General features: G+C 39.0%; 1 protein-coding gene across 4 annotated transcripts in view; it reads left to right on the top strand.

Annotated features, from left to right (window-relative positions):
• The first annotated feature begins 5,815 nt into the window (after positions 1 to 5,815).
• Positions 5,816 to 26,393, top strand: part of slc8a1b (solute carrier family 8 member 1b) — a 118,336-nt gene continuing 97,758 nt past the window's right edge. The window contains exons 1-2 of one of the 4 annotated variants that reach the window (XM_051646456.1): positions 5,816 to 6,259; positions 7,752 to 9,601. In XM_051646456.1, the coding sequence (XP_051502416.1) occupies positions 7,776 to 9,601 (1,826 nt within the window). In that variant the 5' untranslated portion in view covers positions 5,816 to 6,259; positions 7,752 to 7,775. Of the gene's footprint in view, positions 6,260 to 6,751; positions 6,845 to 7,751; positions 9,602 to 26,393 lie in introns of those variants that run through there. The other 3 variants (XM_051646453.1, XM_051646454.1, XM_051646455.1) reach the window with 3 other exon arrangements.

Here is a 26,393-nt window from a genome sequence, read left to right on the forward strand (position 1 = left end):
TGGGATTCGTCCTCCGCCACCCGGACTGAGGCGATTCACTATACGACCACGAGGACTTAAAAAAGCACATTGGGAATTGGGCATTTCAAATTGGGGAAAAAACAAAACAAAAAAACAAATGCCATCCCATGGATGATGAGGGGGTAATTGTGTAGCCTTGATTTTTCTGAATACCTCAGAGAATTCAGAATATTTCCTCGGGACCTGGACTTTCGACGCTGGTAGTCAAACATGGCATGGTGACTGTGACATGAAGACAATTAGACTGACAATAATCTGACCATTGTTTTAACTCACCCTGGCTCCAGGAGATGATGGGATCATGGATATCCAGCCATGGGTGACCCAGGATGAGAAGATACTTGGGTGAGTCGATGACAGAGATATGATCTCTGTGTGAAACAATCCAACCCGTAGTGTCACTGGAAGAGTTTGGTGAGTGATACCTGTGCCTATAGGTGCATTATTCACAGTAGTAATGTTAATGGTGGGTACACAAGGTACTGTAGGGATATTGAGTTCTCGTACTAGACCTTGGTGAATTAAATTCACAGCAGCCATCACAGAGTCGATGAATGCAGAAACTTTTCAGTTTATCAAAGGAGAGCTCAATGGGAAGAGAAAATGTGGTGTGTGGGAGATGAAATATTCATGGTACTCACAATAGTTATGGAGTCTTGATATTTCTTGTGTTTGTGAGGGCATGTGGAGTTTCGATGATTCCTTTCACCACAGTAATAACTCAGCCGCTCCCGATGACGATGATCGCGTTCTTCATCAGAAACTGTGGTATAGGCGATCTGCATCGGTTCAGGAGCTTTGGGGCATGCCTGGACTTGACTATGGACTGATGATTGTGACTTGGAGCTAATCTTTGAGCGTAGTGAATTGCGCAGTAAATTATCAATCCTTACTGCCAACGAAATGAATTCAGTGAGAATGTGAGATGTTGAATCCTCACCCTTACATGTGAGTTCAGCCTGCAGATTGTAGTTCAGTCCCTCTCTGAACACAGTCTTGAGTGCAATCTCATTCCACCCACTTTGGGCTGCTAATGTCCTGAAGTGTATGGCAAAGTCAGCTGCACAACGTGAACCCTGGTGTAAATGAAGCAGCTGAACAGAGACATCTTTACTTGGGTAAATTCAAACACTTCATGGATCTGGGAAGCAAAGTAATCAAATGATGTTTGAAGCCGATTATCACTCTCCCAAACAGCTGAGGCCCAGTGTAGCGCTTTACCGGTAAGTAATGTCATCATAAATGCACATTTCTTGGACTCCTGACTAAAAGACTCTTGTTGATTGGAGAAATAGACTTTACATTGACGTAAAAATCCTTTACATTTCTCTGGCGAGCCATCAAACTTATCAAGGAGAGCGAAACTTAACGGTGTAGTTTGTGGAGATGGAAGAGAACGGATATAGCAGGTGAGGTTCTCATTTGCAGCTCTTAGGTGGTTCAGTTGTTCCTGGAAACTTCTGAGCAGTCCGCTCTGGTGAGCGAATGCAGCCTGGAGCTGTGAAACTTCAGCTGGATTCATTGGTGGCAAAGTATTCTGTAAGGGACTCGACATGGAGGAGAAGGTAGAATCCATACTGTATGCAAGAAGTTTATTACAATCAGCAAACAAATCCAAGACCAAGGTAGTCGGCTGAAGGGATACCAGCCTCATTCGTTACAGTCTACTTGCCTTATTAATTTGAAAATTAATTTAAATTTTATTAGGCTATAAAAAAGTGTGCGGCCCTCAAGGCTAAAGGGATGCTGCTTTCTGGCCGCCCAGCTTTTCAAAGTTGAGTACCCCTGTTCTAAGTCTTTCATGTGATATATAGTAGCTTAGGAACAGACCTAAATTTAAGTTATGAATCTTTTTTGGAGCTTGTAAGATCCAGTTCCTGTCTGTATGGCAGCCTGGACATTCTGCTCCTAATAACTTATTTTATGTTCTATGGAAAAAGAAAAATTATAGCCTCATCTCTAAAAATTGCAAAATTTTTGCAAAAAGATTATATGTGGTTCCTTAAGGCCTGAGTATACTTCGGTTGTCCGCGTTGCAGATCGCTCCACGCAAAGTCATCATGTCACCTTCAAAACAAAAGACAGACGGGTTTTGAGTCACATTGAGATGAAACAATAAAGGACTCCTTTGTGGAAAAGAGGAAAAGGTGCGGAAGAAAGAGAGTGAAGAGGACAGCTGAGAGAATGAGAGAGGCACACAAAAAAGACATGAATCTGAGGTTACAGGAAGAGTACAGTTACAGTAAGTGTTATCAAGTGTTATCAAAGAGACAGGAAATATTTCTGCCATGTTAAGAGATGATAAGATATGAAATCACATGCCCCCTCCCTCTTTAATTATATTTGGCTTTAAAAGTCTGTCACTGTCTGCTTATCAGGATGCTGTTACCAAAGATCACAGCTTAGAAAAGCAGTTCTGCATTTGAACAGACTCTGCTATATTGCATTTTGCAGTTTACCAACACAATGGCCTTTTTACCCATTTTTCAGCATGAGTAAGCTTTAATTTAGCAGAGATCCCTGTAAGGCCTAAAACAGAATTAGACCATTACAGAATTAGCAGATGTATGTCTCGATTATATACCATGACATTCTAAATACATTCCCGTAAGAATATATCAGTTGCATCGTTGTTTATTTGTGTATTTGATATAATGACATTTTAAACTTGGCAGTTGACATGGTCGCTGACAAGTGTACTGGGGCATCTCTATATCAGGTTTGCTTGCACTGGCAGTAAACTACTGGATCACCATTGGAGAAAGAGAGAGTGAACGAATGAGGGATAAAAGAGCGAGATCATCTCCCTCTGGCCAATGTGAACAAAAACTAGGCCACTCTGTACTGCACCTGAGCAAAGCCAAAACAGCTGCTGCTGTATTTTTTAACTCACCTTTAGATTTAATGACGGTGAAAAAATAATCTGTAAATCTGTAAATTTTTTATATAAGTGAGAAAACTAGGTGTCCTCTACTGTGGCCACTGGGATGTCTAATGAGCTATAATGATGTACTGTAACTTAAAAATGAAACTTGTGTGTGGCAATGTGTTTAGAATTAATGTTCTATCACTGTGATGCTAAGCTCATCTGGACTTGAGATAAGGCATTATAGGCTATGGCACACGTGTATGGGTCAAATATAGATGAATGAAACCGACTGTTTCAAATAAAAGATAACTCAAGCAAATATTTGCACAAGTCTGACAGTATTGCGTTTTCTCCACACCTGTCTGATTCCTCACAGTAAAATCACTAGAGGAGGTCACATGTCACATTTTGTCCCCACTCCTTTGTCAGTGAACAAATTGAAACTAATCTTTTGTTTCAGATTATACACAATAAAATAAAAAATATCTCTAAACATAAATTCTCTTGATAAATGTGACTATAAACATCTGCATTTTAGAAAGTTATGTTGCACTTGCCATCACTAATGGCATAGACCAAGATCAAACCAGAGTCTGTATCAGTTTTTAATGATATGATACAATTTAGATGTTAATTTGAGATTAAAGTATGTACAGTATATGTGTGTGCATGTACATGCATGTTAACTCCACAGTTTATTAATGTTTCTTTTGAACCCGCAATGTTGACCGCAGTGCAAAGTCATTCAAGCAAGTCTGTCCACTGTCGGCCATCTTTGGAATGCTCTCGGGAGGATATTTCCAGTCATGACAGTGCAGCTCCTATCTACTTGAATGGGGAAAGATCGAAATCACAAAAACGGTTGGTCAAGATTACATCAAAGAACATATTTCAAAACAGCAATAAAATCTGACAATACTGGAATCATAAATTGTCCTTCTTTAACTCATATTACGCTTTTCCCAGCTAGTACAGCTGTTGAGCATGCGTGTTCTTGAGTTGATTGACAGGCTATGTCTGTATCTAAAAGGTGATTGGCTCTTTTAACTGTAAGGCGGGACTTCCTTTCTACATCCGTTGACCATTGGGCACTTAGAGCTCCTTGGCTGGGCGTTCCAATATCTCCCATTCCTTTTAATAGAAGTGGCCCGTCTCTGCTAAATAATCTTTGCCACAGTGTTACCAACATTCAGTAAACTGGCAATCACAAATTTCCACATTAGAGTGAAGAACAGTGTGCAAGTCTGCACAAGTTGCTCATTTCGGTAGTGCTGTGTAGTAACATATTACATGTAATTGGTATTAAGCAATCAGATTACATAAATCAAGTACTTGTAACTACAGTATATTACGTTACAATTTAAAACACTTTTTAAAGTGTTAAAACCCATTACATGATTACATATTAATCAGGCAAAGGCAGTAAATTGTATGCACAGACCTAATAATAGCCACCAGCCATAATTAAATTCAAGATGAAGTGGTAATCTACACACAAATGCTGAACCGATTGCATTAGTGCAGTAAAGTTAGTTTTAGTTTCGCAAATTGCTTTTGTACTCTGCGTCAAAATGTACAAGAATGCTTTTGCAACAACTTTTGCAACTTTTTTTTAAGTTACACTGATTTACTACATACTACATAAAATTTTAGGGCTTTTGCACGTGTTATATCGTCTGATATAAAATGTTCTTGGACAGATATGTGTAAACACCAATATACAATTCAATCCACTTTCTCTTTCTTGCTGTCTATCTCTGTTTGTCTTTCTCTCACTCACTCATATACACGTGTTACTGTCTTCCCCAAAATGAGCCAATGTGGTGGCTGCTGTCTTGACCCCTGGCGCTCTGTGCTGGCGACCAAAAGAGAAGCAAATAATGCCCCTGAAGGCAAAGCCAGATTCACTGAATCCCAAAATGAAACATGCACACTCACTGCATGAGGCTTGGAATTTTATTATAGGAATAGTTCACCAAAAAAACAAAATTCTGTCTTCATCTACTCATGAAAAATCAAAACCTGATTTTTCTTTTTCATTGGAACACAATGAAAAGAAAATTCAAACTATATAAATGACCATAAAAGAACCATTAAAGTAGTCCATAGGATTCATGCATTATATTCTATACAGTATATCACAGTTTTTATTTTTCAAAGAACCACAATTTTACAAGAATTAAGCTATATATCTAGTTTATTTTTAACACATGTTAACACAGGGTTTAATAATGTACAGTATGAAACATCGGAACATTAATACCCTGGATTAATTATTAATCCAGGGTAAAGTATGCTCAATTTGAAACATGAAACAGGATAACCCAGGATTCCGTTTAGAATAACCCAGGGTTAACGCTTTCACTTGTGAAAATCTCTTTTAAGTACCTTTTTTAAGATAGTAAAACACTGAAAAAATCATAGCAATTCCCATATTTTGCTCCATTAAGTAAATTTTAATGCATTTATTTAAGCAACATGATGTCAAAATGGTAGGCACCAAGCTTATCCTACTTAAATGCATGTGACATCAAATAAACAAGAATTAGGTCAGAAGTAATCCAAAAGCAATAAAATTAGATTACTTTAAAATGTAATCCAAGAATTACGTTACTGACTAAAGTTTTCGTCATGTAATTTGTAATGAGGATCAGAACCAGATTTCAGTTCAGAAGTGGTCGTTGGATTGTGTAGATTAGAACACATCTTGGAAAGAAGGAAAATGGGTGTAGAATATAGTGAGATTCAGTATAGAGAATTAATGAGGTGTCACATTTGTGACGCGTTTCACTACAACATATGAAACCAAGAGACAGCTACCGTATCACGTGGTTACCAATATTGTTATTGATTAATAATTGACTGATAATCAGTAACAACGGATTTGCGTTTGCACTGAGAGAGAAACTGAAAGAAGAATCGAAGGAGGGGAGAGAAACGCTGGTGCAGAGAATCACCCGTTCTCCCCGTATTCGCTCTCTCTCTCCGAACGCAGTGCGTGCGTGTCCCAGGGCGCGAGGCTCCGCGGCACGCGGGTACATACACACGCACACACACTGAACCGAGAGAGGGAAGAATAAGGAAGAACTCGCAAGCACATTTGGCTCTCTCCGATTTGCTTATAAAGCATCAGATATTTGATCGCTACGGGTCTGTCTGGGAATACAAAACAAACGCGTATGGAAATCGGAGGGTGAATAAACAACTCGCGCGGGTCTATTATCTTTCCTGCATCTCATGTATAAAAACCTAAACTAATGCTGGCTGGGATACTACTGACGCTTTCGACACGCACTGTCTCCGTTAACACTCTTCCTGCCGCTATCCCCAAGACTGACTGACTTCACAATCGGACGGAGCACCATTACGGTAGGAGCGCTTTGTTCAGCTCTTTAATAATATATTTCATAGATTTGCATGGAGCGTCAGTGTTTTGGGGGACGGTATCGTTGCATGAGTGTTAATAAGGGGGTCTTGATAGAAACCGAATACAACTTTCATATAATAATTACGGACACAGAGATACAGAGGTATTCTTATTTTACTGACCCGTTGCTGTCCCGTGCGATGCGGTCCGGTCCGCAGTGGACCTCTGAGGATGATGAAAACCCATCCGCGCGTAGCTCGCCTCTGCATCTTGGTTTACGGGATTGTGATGCGCACGTGAAAGTTATGTTAAACATGCTACTGTTGCACGGCATGGCGTGAACCTCAGCGCACCATTAGTATATAGTAGAAAAACCCGATGTCTGCAACGTTTATCCAAACAATAACAGCACCCCAATAAAACATTATGAGTGTGTCAGCATCGCCTGGGATTTGAGATAACAGAGGTATCTCTTTTTTTTCTTCTGTTTTTAGTGGATGGGGTAGAGGTGCTGAAAGAGAACAGGAGGTTGCCATAGATGTGAATGAGAGAGCGCGAGATCTGAGCAGTGCTGCTGATTTAAAACGGTTATCAATTTCAGATATTAAGTCTCAACAGATTGAAGTTAAGAAAATAATTAAGAAGAGAATGTGAATTGGCATGCAGAAATATCGTAGATTTGTATAAATACATCTTTCTATAGTGAGGTGATGACTCGTGCTATAACGTGCAAAGGGACGATGATTAAAACTGGTGAAATGCGTGCGATTAAATAATTGTTTAGGCATATTAAGCATGCGTTATAGAGGCTTAGTGATTTTTTTATATATATATAAATAATACGTGAGTAATGGAGCCAAGCACCTGCTATACACTGATAAAATAATAGTGACTGCAGGTATGTGTGTGCAGGTCGGTGGGTGTGTGTCCATGCATGTGTTTTGCACCATGAGCAAGTGTTTCATTTTCTTGCCTCAGGGGCCGATTGCCACCCTTTGCCTGATGAAGCATTTTGCTGGCATCGTTTGAATTCAGGTCTGCTTGCTTCCAGTCAAGCACCTATATCCTAGCCTGAACTTTTTGGGTTGATTATTTTTTTTTTGTTTGTTTGTTTTTTTTTTTTTTTTTGGACACAAGTTACATTACACCCTAGACTAATAACGTTTTCAAAGGAGAAACACCATGCAGACTGTAATGTGTTTCAGTACAAGGCTTAAAGGAGCATCTGGACCATCTATTCTGATGAAACAAACTCAACAAATGAATGGATAAACACATTTTAAAAAATGGATAAGCAAGTCCAGATGCCCCTGAATTTTTTTTTTATTTTTTTTATTTCACCTGATATTTCTGAATTTCCTGTTCCCATAATAATGTTACAATTTCTGAAAAAGTTTGTGTAGGTACCTATTGGACATCAATCTGTTGGTTTAAAAAAAAAAATTGTTTTTGTACAATTTCTCTTCATTCTCCCTTTTTATCTCTTTATTGCAGCAGAAGTTTGTCACCCATTAAGGAATGATGAGGCACCGTGATATATCCTCATGCCTCTTGCTGTGCTTTCAGTGTCTAGTCGTCATGGTGATACTGCTCTGCAATGTCCACCATGTGACAGCAGAACATGCTCAAGACCATGGCCTGGATCATAGTTCTCCTGCCAACAAATCTCTGACCTGTGGTGGTGGGCCACCCTTATGTGCCCCAGGAGTCATCCTTCCAGTGTGGGAACCCCAAAACCCTTCCTTTGGGGACAAGGTGGCTCGGGCAACAGTTTACTTTGTGGCACTGGTATACATGTTTCTTGGAGTGTCGATTATTGCTGACCGCTTCATGGCATCTATTGAAGTCATCACCTCTCAGGAGAAGGAGATCACCATTAAGAAATCAAACGGTGAAACAACCACCACTACTGTACGCATCTGGAATGAAACCGTGTCCAACCTCACCCTAATGGCTCTGGGGTCATCTGCTCCTGAAATTCTGCTCTCAGTCATTGAGGTGTGTGGCCATAACTTTGAAGCCGGTGACCTTGGACCCTCTACCATTGTAGGAAGTGCAGCTTTTAACATGTTTGTCATTATCGGAATCTGTGTCTACGTGGTTCCTGATGGAGAGCATCGCAAAGTAAAGCACCTCCGTGTTTTTTTTGTCACCGCCACTTGGAGCATCTTCGCCTACCTGTGGCTCTACCTGATCTTGGCTGTTATCTCACCGGGTGTTGTCCAGGTGTGGGAAGGACTTCTCACACTTTTCTTCTTTCCCATTTGTGTGGTCTTCGCTTGGGTTGCTGACCGCCGCCTCCTATTTTACAAGTATGTTTACAAGCGTTACCGAACTGGCAAACACCGTGGCATGATCATTGAGACTGAGGGTGACCGTCCTCTGCCATCCAAGGTGGATATTGAGATGGATGGGAAGATGTTGAACTCTCATGCGGTGGACTTCTTGGATGGAACTCTGGCTTTTGACCTGGAGGATAAGGATCTGGATGAGGAGGAAGCCAGGCGTGAAATGGTGAAGATCCTTAAAGAACTGAAGCAAAAACATCCAGATAAAGAGGTGGAGCAGCTGATCGAACTTGCTAATTATCAGGTGCTTAGCCAACAACAGAAGAGCCGTGCATTCTACCGATGCCAAGCGACACGTCTGATGACCGGCGCAGGTAATATTCTAAAGAAACATGCAGCAGACCAGGCTCGGAAAGCAGTAAGCATGCACGAGGTACGCAGCGACACTGGAGAGAACGATCCCATTTCTAAGATCTTTTTTGACCCTGGCTCTTACCAGTGCCTGGAAAACTGTGGAACTGTGGCAGTGAATGTTGTTAGACGTGGAGGTGATCTCAACCAGACAGTGTCTGTGGAATTCCGCACAGAAGACGGGACCGCAAACGCAGGCTCAGACTACGAATTCACTGAAGGCACCGTTGTTTTCAAGCCAGGCGAGACTCAAAAAGAGATTCGAGTTGGAATTATTGATGATGACATCTTTGAGGAGGACGAGAACTTCCTTATCCACCTCAGCAACGTTCGGATGCTTCATGAAGATGCCGAGCCAGAGACCGCTGAAGCTAATCATGTAGGGACTATTGCAACACTTGGTTTGCCCTCCACAGCTACAGTCACCATCTTTGACGATGACCATGCCGGAATCTTCACATTCGAGGAGCCGGTGACCCACGTTAGTGAGAGTGTGGGTGTAATGGAAGTGAAGGTCCTGCGTACATCCGGTGCACGTGGGGTGGTGTCAGTGCCATATAAAACCATTGAGGGAACTGCGCGTGGAGGAGGAGAGGACTTTGAAGACAGCCATGGTCTTCTGGAGTTCCAAAATGACGAAATCTTGTAAGTCATAATCTCACATTTATGTAAAATAAAAAATTCAAAAACATCTGATTTTGTTCCTGTACTGACAAGTCACTCCTAAAATACTAACTATTAAGAATGATGTATAGAGAATCTCTCCCATTTTTGCAAAATCTGAGTTTCAGTTTATTGATATAGTGCCTTGTCAAACAGGAATGTTAAGTAATGCATGATAATGATGCAATCAGTGTTTTTGAATTGTAAGTGCCTGATGGAGCTGCATGCTTGATGCTACTGTAAAGATTTTGCTGAGTGACATCGTGAAGTCACTGTAGTACCATAAGCATTGTGCACAAAGAACAGCCAATGGAGGTTGTCATCAAAAAATCTTCCCAGATCTACTTCTCTTTATCTTCTCCTCTTTTCCATTCTTTCATGTATCTTTCATTCACACTCTATCTTTTCAGCCTCAAAGCCTGATTTCTCAGTGTCGGTGTAAATGATGATGATTATAAAATCCTCTTTGGCAGACGTTTTACTGTTTATTAATTAATTATTTTGTTCATTGACTGCTTGAAATGAACTTATGCTTGATTATGCAGTATCCTTTCAAAGCATCAAATATTCTTTTTGCTTTTAACTGCAGCTTTTGACTCACAGTCAAACAGTGACCTGTAGTATTTTTTAGGTGGAGATTATGTTTTCTACGGCTATGCCAAATCTCTGATTTTATGCATGCATGTGTGAAGCTGATCTAATGAGCAGTAGCCTTGGCCTATATTTGAACAGGTTCCTTGACATTTGACCCTTGGATTTGCTGGTCTGACCTTTTGACAAGCTCATGCTCTATTTTTCTAGTCCACAGGTCACAATTTCTGTTTGCCAACAAGCAATTGCTTGACACGAGAGTAATTCTGCTGAAGACTCAAAGCTATCTCACATATGTGTCATGCACCTGAGCAAAGGTTATTTATACAGCAAATGATCAGCTCATTCACACAAAACAACACAACCAGTACCACACATACAAACATAAATGAACAAGCAAAAGAAACATGGAAAATCAAAAATCCCCTGTGTATGCCCCACAAAGTAAACCCAGTTGTCTCCGGGTGTGCACAGTGACCGATTGTAAGAGGGCCGTGTGTACTTTTAAACAGATTCAAAGCAGATGTTGAGGGTCAGACTTTCAGGGGCTTGTTGGCCTGTTGCATACTTTCCATAGAGAAAAGTGGATTTTAATAACACTCCTGTAATGAAATGATGAAGGGATGCAGGGGGGTGGGCTGGGGGGCTGCGTGCGCAGCACTGCATTGAGGAGCAGGGCCTCTTTAAGTCTTACTGCTCTCATTCAAGAACTCTGATAAAATGCGATGTCTGGATTTCCTTTGGATCTTGAAAATTTCCAGAATGTATAATTAGAACATTATCTCAGCATTCAGGAATAAGAATGTGGAACAAGGCAGGAATGCAGGGTTACCTCACCGTGCAGGACCGTGATTCACTGCTCTCTCCGAGCCCTTTTTGGAACAGTTTGGACACTGTGTTTACTAAAAACAGCCCTGTGAAAGTTATTCACTTTTAAACAGATGAAGGCTCTCATCATGTTTGACCTCTCTTAGAAACATTTTGGATTTTAGTGAAAGAAGAATGGAGTGCCAAACTTTTCCTTTCCTGCCAAAATGTTAACATCATAGATGTGCTTGTGGACACAAAATGTTTATTTTCTTAATGGGATCACCGGACTATTTTCTAACTCTCACGTTGTAGATAATCTAGACTCAAATGCATGTGGTTAAATATCGTTTCAATATGCCCTCTATTGTCATACCTCCTCGGTTCAATCAGGGACTGATGGTTGTGTATGATATGAGAGATGTTAAGAAGGCCAAGCCAGATCTTGCAGAGCGAGATGAGGTTGTGAAGCACCATCGTGCTGCGGTGCCCTTGAACACATCCCAGATGCAAGGCAGAACCGATTGCTCTGGAAAAAAGAGAGAGGAAAAAAGAAAAGCGAAAGAGAAAATAGATGATCTACATCCCAGAGCCAGAGGCAAACTCCACCCTAATTTCAGTGGTGCAGTTTGATGAAAACACTGAACTTAAGTTTGAGCTCCTTGTAAATGTTTCAGGCCTGTAGCTTCTTGTCATTGGACTATTTATGAGAATAGGTCAGTGGCTACTGAGGAGCTCTGGCATTGTGTGTGTGCATGTGTTTGTGTGTGTGCATTTTAAACAGATCCCAATGTAAAGCACATTGTTGGCCAAACCTGAAAATATAAGGTTACATTACCTCCACACACACACACACGGTTCACAAATATTCAGTGTAAGGGTACATGTCAGCTCAAACTGGCATTTGGAAACTTGTGTTCATTAAATGCCAGGACACTGGGTGGCAAGGAGGGTCATGGAAATGCTGGTGTATCTGTCTGTTTGTGTGTATGTGTGCATGTGTGCATGAGGATGTATGTCAATTTAAAGCAGCTATTAGTAAAATGGGCAACAATAATTAGCATTAAAGGGATAGTTACCCCAAATTCTTTCATCATTTCTCACCCTCATGTTGTTCCAAACCAGTATGACATTCTTACTTCTGTGGAACACTAAAGAAGATTTTAAGCAGAATGCTTGCCTTGGTTACCATACCATAAAATGTAAGTGAGTGGTGACTACGGATGGGACGATATGGTTATCTCACGATTCGGTTCGATATACGATATGAGGTTCACGATTCGATATAGTCTCAATTAGATAAAATAACACTTAAATTACAAAATATTACAGAACATTTTTTATTTTCATAAATTTATTTTGAGCAAAATACACATGATAATTTCTCATCAAAATAAAGTTATTTAATACACAATATAAATGCTCAAAGTTGAAATAATAAGAGTTGCTCATATACTGTACCATTCTCTATAAGAAAAGATCACATTCAAAGCTTTCAAAAATAGTGGGGTACATTCAGGCTGATCAGGTGGAGAACAATCAACAGAACTGAACAAAACCTGTCCTGAAAAAAGTATGTGAAAGTGAACATTTAATTTTTTTAATTATTTGTTTGTCATTATTATTCTAATCACATTTTAACATTCATTCTATTAATTAATGTTATATCATGAAGTGGTATACAGTATATAATAATGAGATGAGCTATCACTGTTTGAAATAATGTGTAATATTTACATGTAAAAATAGTTTACATTCATTTGTATTAGAAACGCTAAAAAGCTAGTCACTTTAAGAGTTACGTTCAGCGAACATCAACAAGAGGTTTCTTTAGTGCATCCATTTTGTGTTAGATTCAAATGTACATTTCTTTTTAATTTTTTATCTGACTGTAAAGATGTTAAAACACATTATTCAATGAAAGTGGAGTTGTCTCATCTTAAATGGACACACATTACACAGAGGAAATCATCAGTTTTATTCTCAAGCACCTTTTCCAGTTATTAGAGTACTTAAATTTCTAAAAGCTAAATTCAAGCACTTCAAGGACCTCATGTGAACTCTGTAAATAGTGTAGAAAAAAGCGCTGTAGTGGTAAAATCAAGGGATAGAGAGATTATGATGTTTGACGGGTCATTTCATTTATGATCACATGGACAGAAAACAATGCTGCAAATTTCAAAATATCGAGTTATGCCATGATATGGTTCATCATCTTTTTGTTTCACAGTATATCGAAATTTGATATATCGTCCCATCCCTAGTAGTGACTGAGGCTGTCAGTCCCTAACATTTTGCCCTAGTCACAAATGGGTTTGGAACAGCATTAGAATGAGTAAATAATGACAAAGTTTTCATTTTGGGGTGAACTAGACCTTTACAGAAAGGGCTGCTTTTACTCAAGCTTAATGTTTTTTGGGACCGTTTGTGTGTTGAAGTTGAAGTGTTAATCTGGTCTCTCAGTAAAGCCAATAACAGCTGCAAGAAACGTCACAACTAGAACATTTGCACAACACTCACACACAGTAACACTTCCACGGTCACACACTCATATGCTCATACACACTTATTAGCATTCTATAAAATGCTACTAAAAGGCAATAACTGTCTCTTAATAGGTAATTAAGAGTCCTATTACTTGATTAAACTTTGCAGGAGAAATATTTTTATATTATTTTCCATAAACCGATGTAGTGAAAAAAAATCATCCTTTTTTTTTTTTTAACCGTAGTGTCATTCATTAGTTTTAAAGCTATTTAAAACTAATGCCAGCACCGGATTACTGTTCTTAACGACATGTGAAGCCTGTAATATGTTGCTGTGTTTAATAACATTTCATTAAATATTAATAATGAGTCCCAACATTAAGAAAGATTTCAGATTGGTAGTGATGTTTTGCAGTTTTTCTCACTCTGTCTTTTGGCATCTGTCTCTCTGTCTCCTGTTTCTCTCTGTCTATGACCGCAGCATGAAAAATTTTAAATTCTGGGCAGAGGCCATGCGTCTGTGAAGTTTATTAGCAGTGATGTTTCAATTAGCACACGGACTTCCTGTGCAGGTGGGGAGGGAACGAACCCCCCTTCAGTTAGTCACTTCAGTTAGCTTTATCTTTCTTTTTCTTTCTTTCTTTCTTTCTTTCTTTCTTGCTTCCTTCCTTCCTTCCTTCCTTCCTTACTTGCCTTTACTTACCTTTACTTACCTTTACTTACTTACTTAATTAAAGCCTGTTCACACCAAGTCCGTTTTTTTCGGCCATAAACCTGGTCTGTTTTTGAAAGCCTGCTTATGGTTTTTTGTCTTAATGTACATTATTTAATATGTATATCACTGTGCCTGTTATATTCTCATGGCATTAAAAATAGCAGCGAGGTTCGGTAATTTGTTTGCACTAATCGTTGTAAAATATCCTTTAAAAAGACACTTTACATGCAATATTTTACTGTAGACAAACGAACTGCAGAACCACACTGCTATTTTTATTGTAAGGATAATATAAAAAAAAGTATTGCAATAATTTAAATAAAGAAAAGACCGTGAGCCAGTGTTTTCTTATATTATTTTTAATATTATGCATCCCATTTTATACAATAGCCTACTGTTATTCTTAATGTACATTATTCCACATGTATTTATATCACTGGAAATTGTGTTATATTATCTAGGCATTAATCCAGGCATTATAAAAAGAGAATATGGTTCAGGAGTCAGTTTGGAAGTTTGGTAGAAAAATACATGAGCAAATAAATATGCAACAGCGCACTTTACTCATCTCACTTGCATGAAAACACAGATTATAATACTCCTCCAAATGCATCAACACTATGGAAAGAACATAATGAAACAGTTATGCCAAATTAGGTAAATAAATGCTTTAATCGCTAGCATTTACAGCTGGGCAGGGCAGGAGACTAGTATAAATGTTTGTAGAACAGCAACATTGCTGCCTACTGTACAGGGGTGAAATAGTTTTTCGTTTCATATTTTTATGGACTCTGTGCGAACAGACCTTCCATCAGAGGTTCCTCTCACAAAATCGTAACAGATTTGGTGTGAACAGGCCTTTACTTCCTTCCTTACGCAAGCATAACTATTGAGTGTGTGTGTGTTTGTTGTGGGTCACACTGGGTGAATTCAGTCTCACAAGGTGGAGTGAGAAAGAATAGAAAGGTAAGAGGGGAATGAGAGAAGGAAGAGAAAATGAGAACAAGAGATGGCAGTGGAATGTTTGCATAATTGGTTTGTTGTATTTCAGCTTCCCTGGCAGGCGCTAAACTAACAGGTGGAAATTACGTCTGCTGAAACATTACAATTGTATTTACTGTTACCAGAGTTCACAGACATACTGGTGTGTGTAAGTGTATGTTATTAGTACCTCCTGAGACAAATACTGAGTTTCTCCTTTCTTTGGACCCAAATTATTAAAGAAGAATATCAGCTGTTAGCCACACACAACTAAATGCTAAAATCTCAATGGTTGGTTTACATAGTCATTGTTCATTATAACACAAAGGGTTAATGGGACATAGAAAACAGGATTTTCTTTGCTCTTTTGTACTCCCACACCAAAATTTACATAGAATATTTAGCTTTTATTTCTTGTCACTTTATTGTCCTGTGGCTGTTTAGGATGTAAGGGTCCAAGAGAGGGTAAAAAATGGTAAAGAGAAAGTAAATTATGGGCCTGTTCATGGTGAAGAAACCATGAATAACATTTTTAAGGAATATTTAGACATGATGAGAACCAATGAGGTTTGATGTTATCGACGTAGCTACCATATTTGATTTACAGAGTTATTTAATTTAGAGATTATTAGAGTGAATAATGGCTTAAATTTATTTTTGTTTATCACACAAAGTGTTCATATGGCTTCAGAAGACTTGGAGTGTAGTGCATGAGTCATTTATCATGTATCATACATTTTTCCAGCTTGACTGACTGAAGTCATTATTTACTTGCATTATGTGATAAATTAACCCTGTGAGTACTTTATAAAACTAAATGCATGTTGTTCCACAGAAGAAAGTCATACACAAGTTTGGAACGACTTTGGGATGAGTAAAGAATTTTCCTTTTTGGTTGAACTAATCCTTAAAATGGACATCAGGGGAATAAATTAAATGCCAGAAAAGTGTAGGATATGAACACTTTAAATCCAAAGAGGTGCACAGTATAAGCTTCAGTCAGGAGCTAGGTGAATGAGTGAGTGTGCTTGTGTGTACTGAATGTATATGAGAGAGAGAGAAAAAGAGTTGCACTTACAAAAAAAAGTCATCGCTAAGCAACAGATGTGATGGAGTCGCTGGCATTCGACATGGCACAAACGAGAGGAAAGAGAAACAAGGAATGAGAAAATAGCACTGGGAGAGGGAGAGAAAGGGTACAGTATAAATGAGCTAGTGTGGGTGGAAACATTGGCTCTCTTTAAAGATTAGTGGAGCAGGAAAATCCTACAGCTGGAGGAGACTAAACTCCCTGGCTTAGACCAATTTAACACACCTTTACTAGATTAAAGCACACACACACTTTAACAAAGTATGAACTATCATCCATCTTTTGCATTGGCCTTCGCCTTCTTTAGTGGAACTTTTAAGCTGCTGATCTTTCTTTTATGACTTTTTCAAAGGATTAAAACTTTCTTAACTAATCTATGGTGGCCCGCAGGTCCCATTTCTTTTCAAACAAATCCAAACTCTGCTGGATGTGGCAGGTACCGAGAGGTTTCCAGAGTTGGGCTGGTGGAATGTGAGGGCGATTCCTCTGCCCAACACCAGTCATTTGCTGAATGTCAGTTCACTCTTAGGCCTGAAATGAGCCGAGGAGCATTAATGCTTGTTAGCTCTCTGAAAAGGAGGTTATTAAATGTCCCGGGTTCAGTAATGAGCTCAGCTTTAGATTCATGATGTTGAAACAAGCACAAAAATGATCCATCCTCATTAAATAAGAAGAAAGACAGGAGGAGAAGAGGATGGAGAAAGAGAGAGAAGAAAAAATCTTTAATGTCATTTTTGCCACTTACATAATACATGATGGCTGTTCAGAAGAGCATTCTAGCATACATACTAGTACTATTTTTGCAGTGTGCAGCATTTACAAATATGCATGTAGCATGTTTTTTTTTTCAGTATTTACTGTATCCATTGAATACTAAACAATTTCTTACATCTTTTTTGATACATCTGTTGGATTGGAATGCTAAATATACAGCATTTTTACACAAAATTGATTTAAAAATGCAAAAATAAAACTTTTTTTGTTTCAGACATGATATAGTAACTGGACTGCATTCTCTGAATTAAAAATGCAATGCATGACAATCAATAAGGTCATGTGACAACAGTGTAGCATTCTGCTGTTTGAAATGTTTATACTGTATTTATGGTGGCATGACAAAGTCAGCATACTGTTATTCTACAGACTTGGTTTATTTTGTTTTTATTTTATTTATTTTTTTCAAAATCTCTATACTAAGACCAAAATTATCAATGGTAACTCCTCTTAGAGCTTTCAAGCTACATCGACCGAACTTTTCACAGTCTTTTAGACTGTTCTGATTTTGCAGACAATCGAAAATCCCCAATATTCCATAGACTTACACTGATGGAATGTTCAAATGGGCAGAGACTCTGTCATAGAATGTTTGTGATTTCAAACTCCAACTGTCAAAACTCATGGAAAGTTTGTGAATTCAAAACCCAACCGTCAAACTCACATAATTTTTGTGATTTCAAACTCCAACTGTCAAAACTCACGTCACTCTTTTTCTCAACCTATCAGTCTGTCCTCATGGTTAATCTGTCTGTCTGACTTTAGGGCATGGGAAACCTTCGGACTTCAAGCATTTAAAGTTGAAACTTTCAGACATGGCTTGGCCAAGCCTACATCAAATTTACCTATCTAGTTTCATATTTTTATAATGTTTTACATACTATAAAAAGTTTTGTAGACAGTATACAGTACCTCATATAGAGTGCAGTATGCAGTAACCTAGTATTCCAAACATTACGCCTTTTTCAGTTGAATGTCAACTATTACTTTAAAAAAATTATTGTGTGGCACTGCCGAGAACATATGTGGACATGTTTTGTAAATCTAAATTTCAGATCCTGTTTGTGTATATACAAGGGTCATGGAAAGATAAAAAGAGAGATAAGCCGGTGTCTTTTTGTGCGCGCGTGTGTGTGTGTGTGTTTGTCAGGTGACAGGTGATAATCTCCTGATCCTGCTGAGTCATGTTTTGGGGACAGTTTGTTTGTAATCCGCTGACAGGAAGTTAGCCCTCTTGGAGAACCAACTATCCCATACTCCCCTCTGTTTATGCCTTTCTCTTGCACGCATCCCTTCTTCAGGACACATCATTCCAAAGCCAGCACATGGAGACGTGCTGACCGATTCTTTTTCTTCACGACACAAAAGACTTTGTGTCCAGTTGCTGGGAGGCAGAGATAATAACACTTGTCCCAGTTGTAAGTGCTGTGCTGTGAGAGAGAAATCTATCAAATATGCCATTTAAATTAATTAAACTCTTTTCATCTGATCTTTTCCATTTTGTATAAAGTTTGAGTGTGGTTACATGTTTGTCTGTGTATCGTGTTTCCCTGTGGTTATATTAGAAATATTTTAAAAGAAGTATGGTAATGTAAATGTTTTCTGAGTATTGTACTGTATTGCAGGTGCATGTGTAGATTATGAAGGGCTGTTTGTGTGAGGTGAATACACTCACAAACATGAACACGCTAAAAATAGACATACTGTATGTACATAAACCCACACAAAAGCATCATCCATCTGCATGTTTTGAACACCCACTAAATCAATTAATGAACGAATGAATGAACAAACAAATGAATGAATGGCTAAATGAGTGTGGAAGAAGGAAATAAATGTACCATCACACTCATCTATTTTCCCATTAAAAGAAGGATTTATTTTGTGAATGTTGCAAGGAAGTGATGTATTCCAAATGGAGGATGTTGACCATCTTGTGTTTGTGGCTTTACATACTGTAGTTTAGGGCTGGGCGATATGTCTTAAAAAATTATACCTCAATATTTTTCAGCCTATTGATGATATTTGATATTGTCACAGTCTGTCTCCCTCATTATCTTCAAGGACTCTTATTTTGAAGTTTTTCCCTGCACTACGTTTCCCAGAATTCACTGCCCTAATCACTTTCACCTGTTTCCAATCCTCCTCACCTGTCCTCCATTCCATCATTAGTCATTGTTTGTATAAATACCCTCTAGTTTTGTTTGTCCTTTGTTAGTCCTTGAAGTTTTATGTTGAGTTAAGCTTTGATTTTTAGATTTTGTATTTGTTCCACTACAGCGATTACTATTGTTGAGCTTTGTGTTTGTTTCCACACCAGCATTTGTTATTAAAGGATTTAAAGTTTTTACTCCTGCATCTCCTCTCTTCCACTCCTAGACACCCAATGTTACAGAAGGACTGACCCAAACAAAGAAATACGGATTTACTTACCTGTTCCTCCCAATGTCCTCCTTTACTCCAGTGATCCCTCTAATCCTCTCCCACTCGTCCAGACCCACATAAATCATGGAGTTTACCAGTTTATTCATGGATTTATTTAAACAAGACCTTCCTCTCCTGGACTATACCGCCAAGTTCTGTCAACTCGCCAATTCCTCTTATCTCGGACCCCTACCTCTGTTCCATCTGTGGAATGGGCTTGAACTTTCATCGTCCAACAGCCCTTCCGCAAGTGGAGAACCTTTCCTTTTTGGAATATGTCTGAGCCACACTCTTAATCCATTATCCCTCAATATTATCCATTTCCAAGGCAACACCTTCCACGACTCCTTCCACGGCCCCTGTCTCCAAGGTAACTCCTCCATTCTATTCCCCTAAATAATTTTTTTGGGGGGGGGGGGGCTCATCCTCTCCAAGCTCCGGTGGTCGATTCCCCGCCGCAGTCAGCGGTAGCGACCACGGAGGTTGCATTTCCCCTGTATTCTGTGAATTATGGCGGTAACCCCGGGTCACAACCAGTGCCCAAGCCTGCCATGGTTAACGAGCCACGGCCTGTGGCCTCGACCGTCCCCGTATCTATGCTCCCTGCTGGCTGGAAGAGGAGGAGAATGAAAAGGACTCCTCCCCAGTCTCTGCCCATGCTCACGACCACAGAGGTCAATCCCCAGTCTCGGCCTGTACACTCTCCCATGGCTCTCAGCCCCGAGCCTCCCATGGCTCCGCCTTCCCTGGGTCCATCTCCCATGACTCCACCTTCTGCCACTGGCGACAGTCTGGTTGTGTGCATTCATATGCGGTTTCGTCAGATATCATATATATAATCAAGCTTTTGACACTTAGGACAATTGATGGACTTGCACACAACTGTTACACAAGGTGCAAACTTTCATTGATGCTCAAGAAGACAACACACTACTATATGCATACTATACTTTATGTAAATATCTGTAATGTAGATTCTGAAGAGCAGTACTAAAAAAAATATATTTTATCTCTTATATTTGTATAAATTCTGAAAGGGGTGTGAACATTTGAGACAAAAGGGAATGCAAACTTATCTTCTCAACTATATATACTGTTCATTAAACCTTCGATGAATGGGTTATCAGCTGACTTCCTTTTCTTCGGCTTTTATCTTGTTTCTGAACAGCAGTCTAAATCGAGAAAATCTGTGATTTGGCTAATAAAAACTGCCATTTGGCTCTTTAATGTTTCAGTTTAGGAGCCAATAGCTCCTAAGTCATTTTTTTAGTCTTGAGCCCTGTATTGGATTTATTGCCCTCAGCAGCCTGTTACCAAATGATGAGATTATTTCATAGTTTAACTCAAAAAAGATGTTTACACACACTTTAAGATATTGGTTTCTTTTTTCATTTATGAAATTTTTATGACAAAACACCAAACAAAACTCAATGTGTATATTTTTTACACATTACACATTTACTTATTACACATTATCATATCAACAACCATGCAGTAATTACTCTTTCGCGAGCCCTAAGTAAACATTATAGAATAACAGTTCTTAGTTAATTTTGAATCGGACATGACAAAATGTTTGACTTGCAGTTCAGTAAGTTTTTGAATCACTAAAAAGAACCCCCTGATAAGAGTCATAATTTCATGAATCGGACTACACTGGTCATGCTGAATTTTTTGCACTGTTGATTCAAAAGAACCGGCTCATTTAAGTAATTTAATTCAGGAATCAGACTACACTGGTCACGCTAAATGTTTCGTGCTATACAGTTGAAGTCAGAAGTTTACATACACTTTAGCCAAATACATTTAAACTCAGTTTTCACAATTCCTGACATTTAATCGTAGAAAACATTCCCTGTCTTAGGTCAGTTAGGATCACTATTTTAAGAATGTGAAATGTCAGAATAATAGTAGAGAAAATGATTTACTTTCATCACATTCCCAGTGGGTCAGAAGTTTACATACAATTTGTTAGTATTTGGTAGCATTGCCTTTAAATTGTTTAACTTGGGTCAGACCTTTTGGGTAGCCTTCCACAAGCTTCTCACAATAAGTTGCTGGAATTTTGGCCCATTCCTCCAGACAGAACTGGTGTAACTGAGTCAGGTTTGTAGGCCTTCTTGCTCTCACACGCTTTGTCAGTTCTGCCCACAAATTTTCTTTCGGATTGAGGTCAGGGCATTGTGATGGCCACTCCAATACCTTTACTTTGTTGTCCTTAAGCCATTTTGCCACATCTTTGGAGCTATGCTTGGGGTCATTGTCCATTTGGAAGACCCATTTGCGACCAAGTTTAACTTCCTGGCTGATGTCTTGAGATGTTGCTTCAATATATCCACATAATTTTCCTTCCTCGTGATTCCATCTATTTTGTGAAGTGCACCAGTCCCTCCTGCAGCAAAGCAACCCCACAACATGATGCTGCCACCCCCATGCTTCACGGTTGGGATGGTGTTCTTTGACTTGCAAGACCTCACCCTTTTTCCTCCAAACATAACAATGGTCATTATGGCCTAACAGTTCAATTTTTGTTTCATAAGACCAGAGGGCATTTCTCCAAAAAGTAAGATCTTTGTCCCCATGTACACTTGCAAACTGTAGTCTGGCTTTTTTATGGCGTTTTTGGAGCGTTAGCTTCTGCCTTACTTGTCTACCTGTTTCCTCCAGCATCTTCTCATGGTCCTTTGCTGTTGTTCTGGGATTGATTTTCACTTTTCACACCAAACTACGTTCATCTCTAGGAGACAGAATGCGTCTCCTTCCTGAGCGGTATGATGGCTGAGTGGTCCCATGGTTTTTATACTTGTGTACTGTTGTTTGTACAGATGAATGTGGTACCTTCAGGCATTTGGAAATTGCTCCCAAGGATGAACCAGACATGTGGTGGTCCACAATTTTTTTTTTTTCTGAGGTCTTCTGGAATTTTCCAAGCTGCTTAAAGGCACAGTTAACTTAGTGTATGTAAAATTCTGACCCTCTGGAATTGTGATATAGTCAATTAAAAGTGAAACAGTATGTCTGTAAACAAAAATTACTCATGTCATGCACAAAGTAGATGTCCTGAACGACTTGCCAAAACTATAGTTTGCTAATATTAAATCTGTGGAGTGGTTAAAAAATTTGTTTTAATGACTTCAACCTAAGTGTATGTAAACTTATGAACCGGCTCATATGAGTCATTCGTTTGGGAATCAGACTACACTGGTCACTCTGTATGTTTTGCGCTATAGATTCAAAACAACCGGCTCATATGAGTCATTCATTTGGCAATTGGACTACACTAGTCAAACTGAATGTTCCGCACTATAGATTCAAAAGAATTGGCTCATATGAGTTATTCATTCGAGAATCGGTCTACACCGGTCAAACTGAATGTTTCGCACTATAGATTCTAAAGAATCGGCTCATATGAGTCACTTATTCAGGAATCAGACTAGGCTGTATGTTTTGTGCTGTAGATTCAAAAGAACAGACGCATAAGAGTCATTCATTCAAGGATTGGACTACACTGGTCAGGCTGAATTTTCCCCACTATAGATTCAAGAGAATTGGCTCATATGAGTCATTCTTTCAGGAATCAGACTATGCTGCATGTTTTCCATTGTAGATTCAAAAGAACAGACTCATTCATTCATTCTGGAATTGGACTACACTTGTTGCAATGTTTGTTTAAAGCTATAGATTTTTATTTTATTTTAAATGGCTTGTGTGAGTCATTAATTTGGGAAGTGGACTACACTGGTCACGTTGAATGTTTCACGCTATACATTCAAAAGAATTGGCTCATACGAGTCATTCATTCTGGAATCGGACCACACTGGTTACACTAAACGTTTCGAGCTGATGATTAATTGCGGTGGTGCAGTGATAACGTTTCCTGTACTAACATTCAGCAGCAGAGTATTTTAATACAGTGTTCTGTTCACATCACCAGCAGAATGCACATTTGAAAACAATCAACGGAACCAGAAAGTCATGAAAATAATTCAGTTCTTCCATTTTTTTAAAGAATGGAACTGGTTCTGAATTAGAACCTAACCTCACTATAAATAATGTACTAAAGTTAATACCACTGATTATTTTAGGGGTTGAGTTTTAATTTTGTGTATGCTTTGTCTTCCGTAATTAGCAATATACTATATTATATATATATATATATATATATATATATATATATATATATATATATATATACACACACACACACAGTTGTGCTCAAAAGTTTGCATACCCTTGGAGAATTGGTAATATATGTACCATTTTTAAAGAAAACATGAGTGAACGGGCAAAACACATTTCTTTTATTTCTTATGGGATTCATATTCAACTGTAGGTTATAACAGAATGGCACAATCATAAAACAAAACATGGCAACAAAGAAAAAAATGAAATGACCCCTGTTCAAAAGTCTGCATACCCTTAGTTCTTAATACTGTGTATTGCCGCCTTTAGCATCAATGACAGCATGCAGTCTTTTGTAATAGTTGTCTATGAGGCCCCAAATTCTTGCAGGTGGTATAACTGCCCATTCGTCTTGGCAAAATGCCTCCAGGTCATGCAGAGTCTTTGGTCGTCTTGCATGAATCACACATTTGAGATCTCCCCAGAGTGGCTCGATGATATTAATGTCAGGAGACTGTGATGGCCACTCCAGAACCTTCACCTTTTTCTGCTGTAACCACTGGAGGGTCAACTTGGCCTTGTGATTAGGGTCATTGTCGTGCTGGAAAGTCCAAGAGCAGCTTTCATGCAGAAGAATGCAAATTGTCTGCCAGTATTTTCTGATAACATGCCGCATTCATCTTGCCATCAATTTTCACAAGATTCCCGTGCCTTTAGAGCTCACACCCCCCCAAAACATCAGTGAGCCACCACCATGCTTCACAGTGGGGATGGTATTCTTTTCACGATTTGACCCCTTGTTGACCCCTCTCCAAACATAGCGCTTATGGTTGTGACCATAAAGCTCTATTTTGGTCTCATCACTCCAAATTACAGTGTGCCAGAAGCTGTGAGGCGTGTGAAGGTGTTGTAACCGGGCTTTTTTGTGGCATTGGCGCAGTAAAGGCTTTTTTCTGGCAACTCGACCATGCAGCTCATTTTTGTTCAAGAATCGTCATATTGTGCTCCTTGAAACAACCACACCGTCTTTTTCCAGAGCAGCCTGTATTTCTCCTGAGGATACCTGTGGGTTTTTCTTTGTATCCCGAACAATTCTTTTGCTAGTTGTGTGTCTGTAACAAGGCCAAACATTCAAGGGTGTGTAAACTTTTGATCAGGGCCATTTGGGTGATTTCTGTTATCATTATGATTTAAAAAGGAGCCAAACAACTATGTGATAATAAATTGCTTCATATGATCACTATCCTTGATTATGATAGTTTTTTTCATGATCAGTCATATTTTCAAAATCAATGCCAAAATTTCACAATTTCTGCCAGTGTATGCAAACTTTTGAGCACAACTGTATATAAATATATGGTTAGGGTGAGTAAATCTGTAGTATAATCTCATTAAGATAGTTAGGTAACTGTGTTTGCATTTGTATGTGTGTTTACAGTTGAAGAGGTGTGTATGTGTTGATCCCTTTATTTCATGTCTAGAGGACTCATGAGGCTGTGCTGTGTGTGACTGCATTATTCATCCACTGCGCTCTCTCTCTCTCTCGCTCTCTCTTTCTCTGTGTGTGTGTGTCTCATTTTGGTAGAATTTTCTAAAGGGATTAGACAGAAAGATTCACTCTCTATTGACAGAACATCATGACACATTCCCGTGTGTGTGTGTGCGTGGGTTTGGGTGGTTTACAAGGACATTTTTTTTAGGTTACAAACTGGTAATTACAAGAGTATTATGCCATAAATGTGGTTTATGAGGACATTTCTAGTGTCCCCATAATTCAAATCGCTTAAACATACTAAACATTGTTTTTTTGAAAATGTAAAAATGCAGAAAGTTTTTTGTGAGGGTTAGGTTTAGGGGTAGGGTTAGGGGATAGAATCTATAGTTCGTAGAGTATAAAAATCATTATGTGTATGGAGAGTCCTCATAAGGATAGCCGCACCAACATGGTAAATCCCCATGATGAAAACAAAATGTGTGTGTGTGTGTGTGTGTGTGTGTGCGTGTGTGTGTGGAGACAGATTATTTTATTGATCAAAGATCTCTCTCACACTGTTATGAACTTATGTCATGCTGACTGCTCCAGCCACCTCTACTGCTACTACACACACAAGGTATCTCCTTTAAAATTCAAATATACAGTATGACCCAGATATGTTAGTTTCAGCTGGATTGACAAGAGACACACAGGATGTCAGATATCTCTGTTTCTCTTTCCCTTCTTTTTAATCAGCATTCTTAAGACATGCCATAATTCTGAGTTGTAATTCAGTGGTAATGGAATTCAATGGTAATGGAACAGCAGCATAGTGAAAAACATGACCATGCACTGTCAGTTCACGCTGTCATGTGCGTTTTTGTGGGTGGCTCGTTATAGAAGCAGACAGAAGCAGGAGCGGCTCTTATAACACCACTTATTCTGTTGTCTGATAGCTTAACATGAAGACACAGTAATCAGCCTGTCCTTCATTCAACCCACACACACACACCCAATCAGGGTGGGATGGCAGGGATGAAACTTGGCAGTGCACCACTGTGGCCTGTCTGCCATCCTTTTAGTGTCTCTTGGTGCCTACTGTCCAACAGCAGTGTGTGAATGAGTGATAGAGAGAGAGAAGCTTTTTGTGCTAAAAATACTTCTGAAGACATACGATAGCTTTGTGTGAGGAACCGTCCAACATTTAAATCATTACTCACTAAAAATCTTGCTTCAAAGTCCTCAAATTGATTTTGCATTTCTGAATATTCCAGCTTTCCATGTCACAACTGGTTAACAGATACGTGTGT

This window comes from Myxocyprinus asiaticus, chromosome 20, assembly GCF_019703515.2.
Source record: "Myxocyprinus asiaticus isolate MX2 ecotype Aquarium Trade chromosome 20, UBuf_Myxa_2, whole genome shotgun sequence".
NCBI lineage: Eukaryota > Metazoa > Chordata > Actinopteri > Cypriniformes > Catostomidae > Myxocyprinus > Myxocyprinus asiaticus.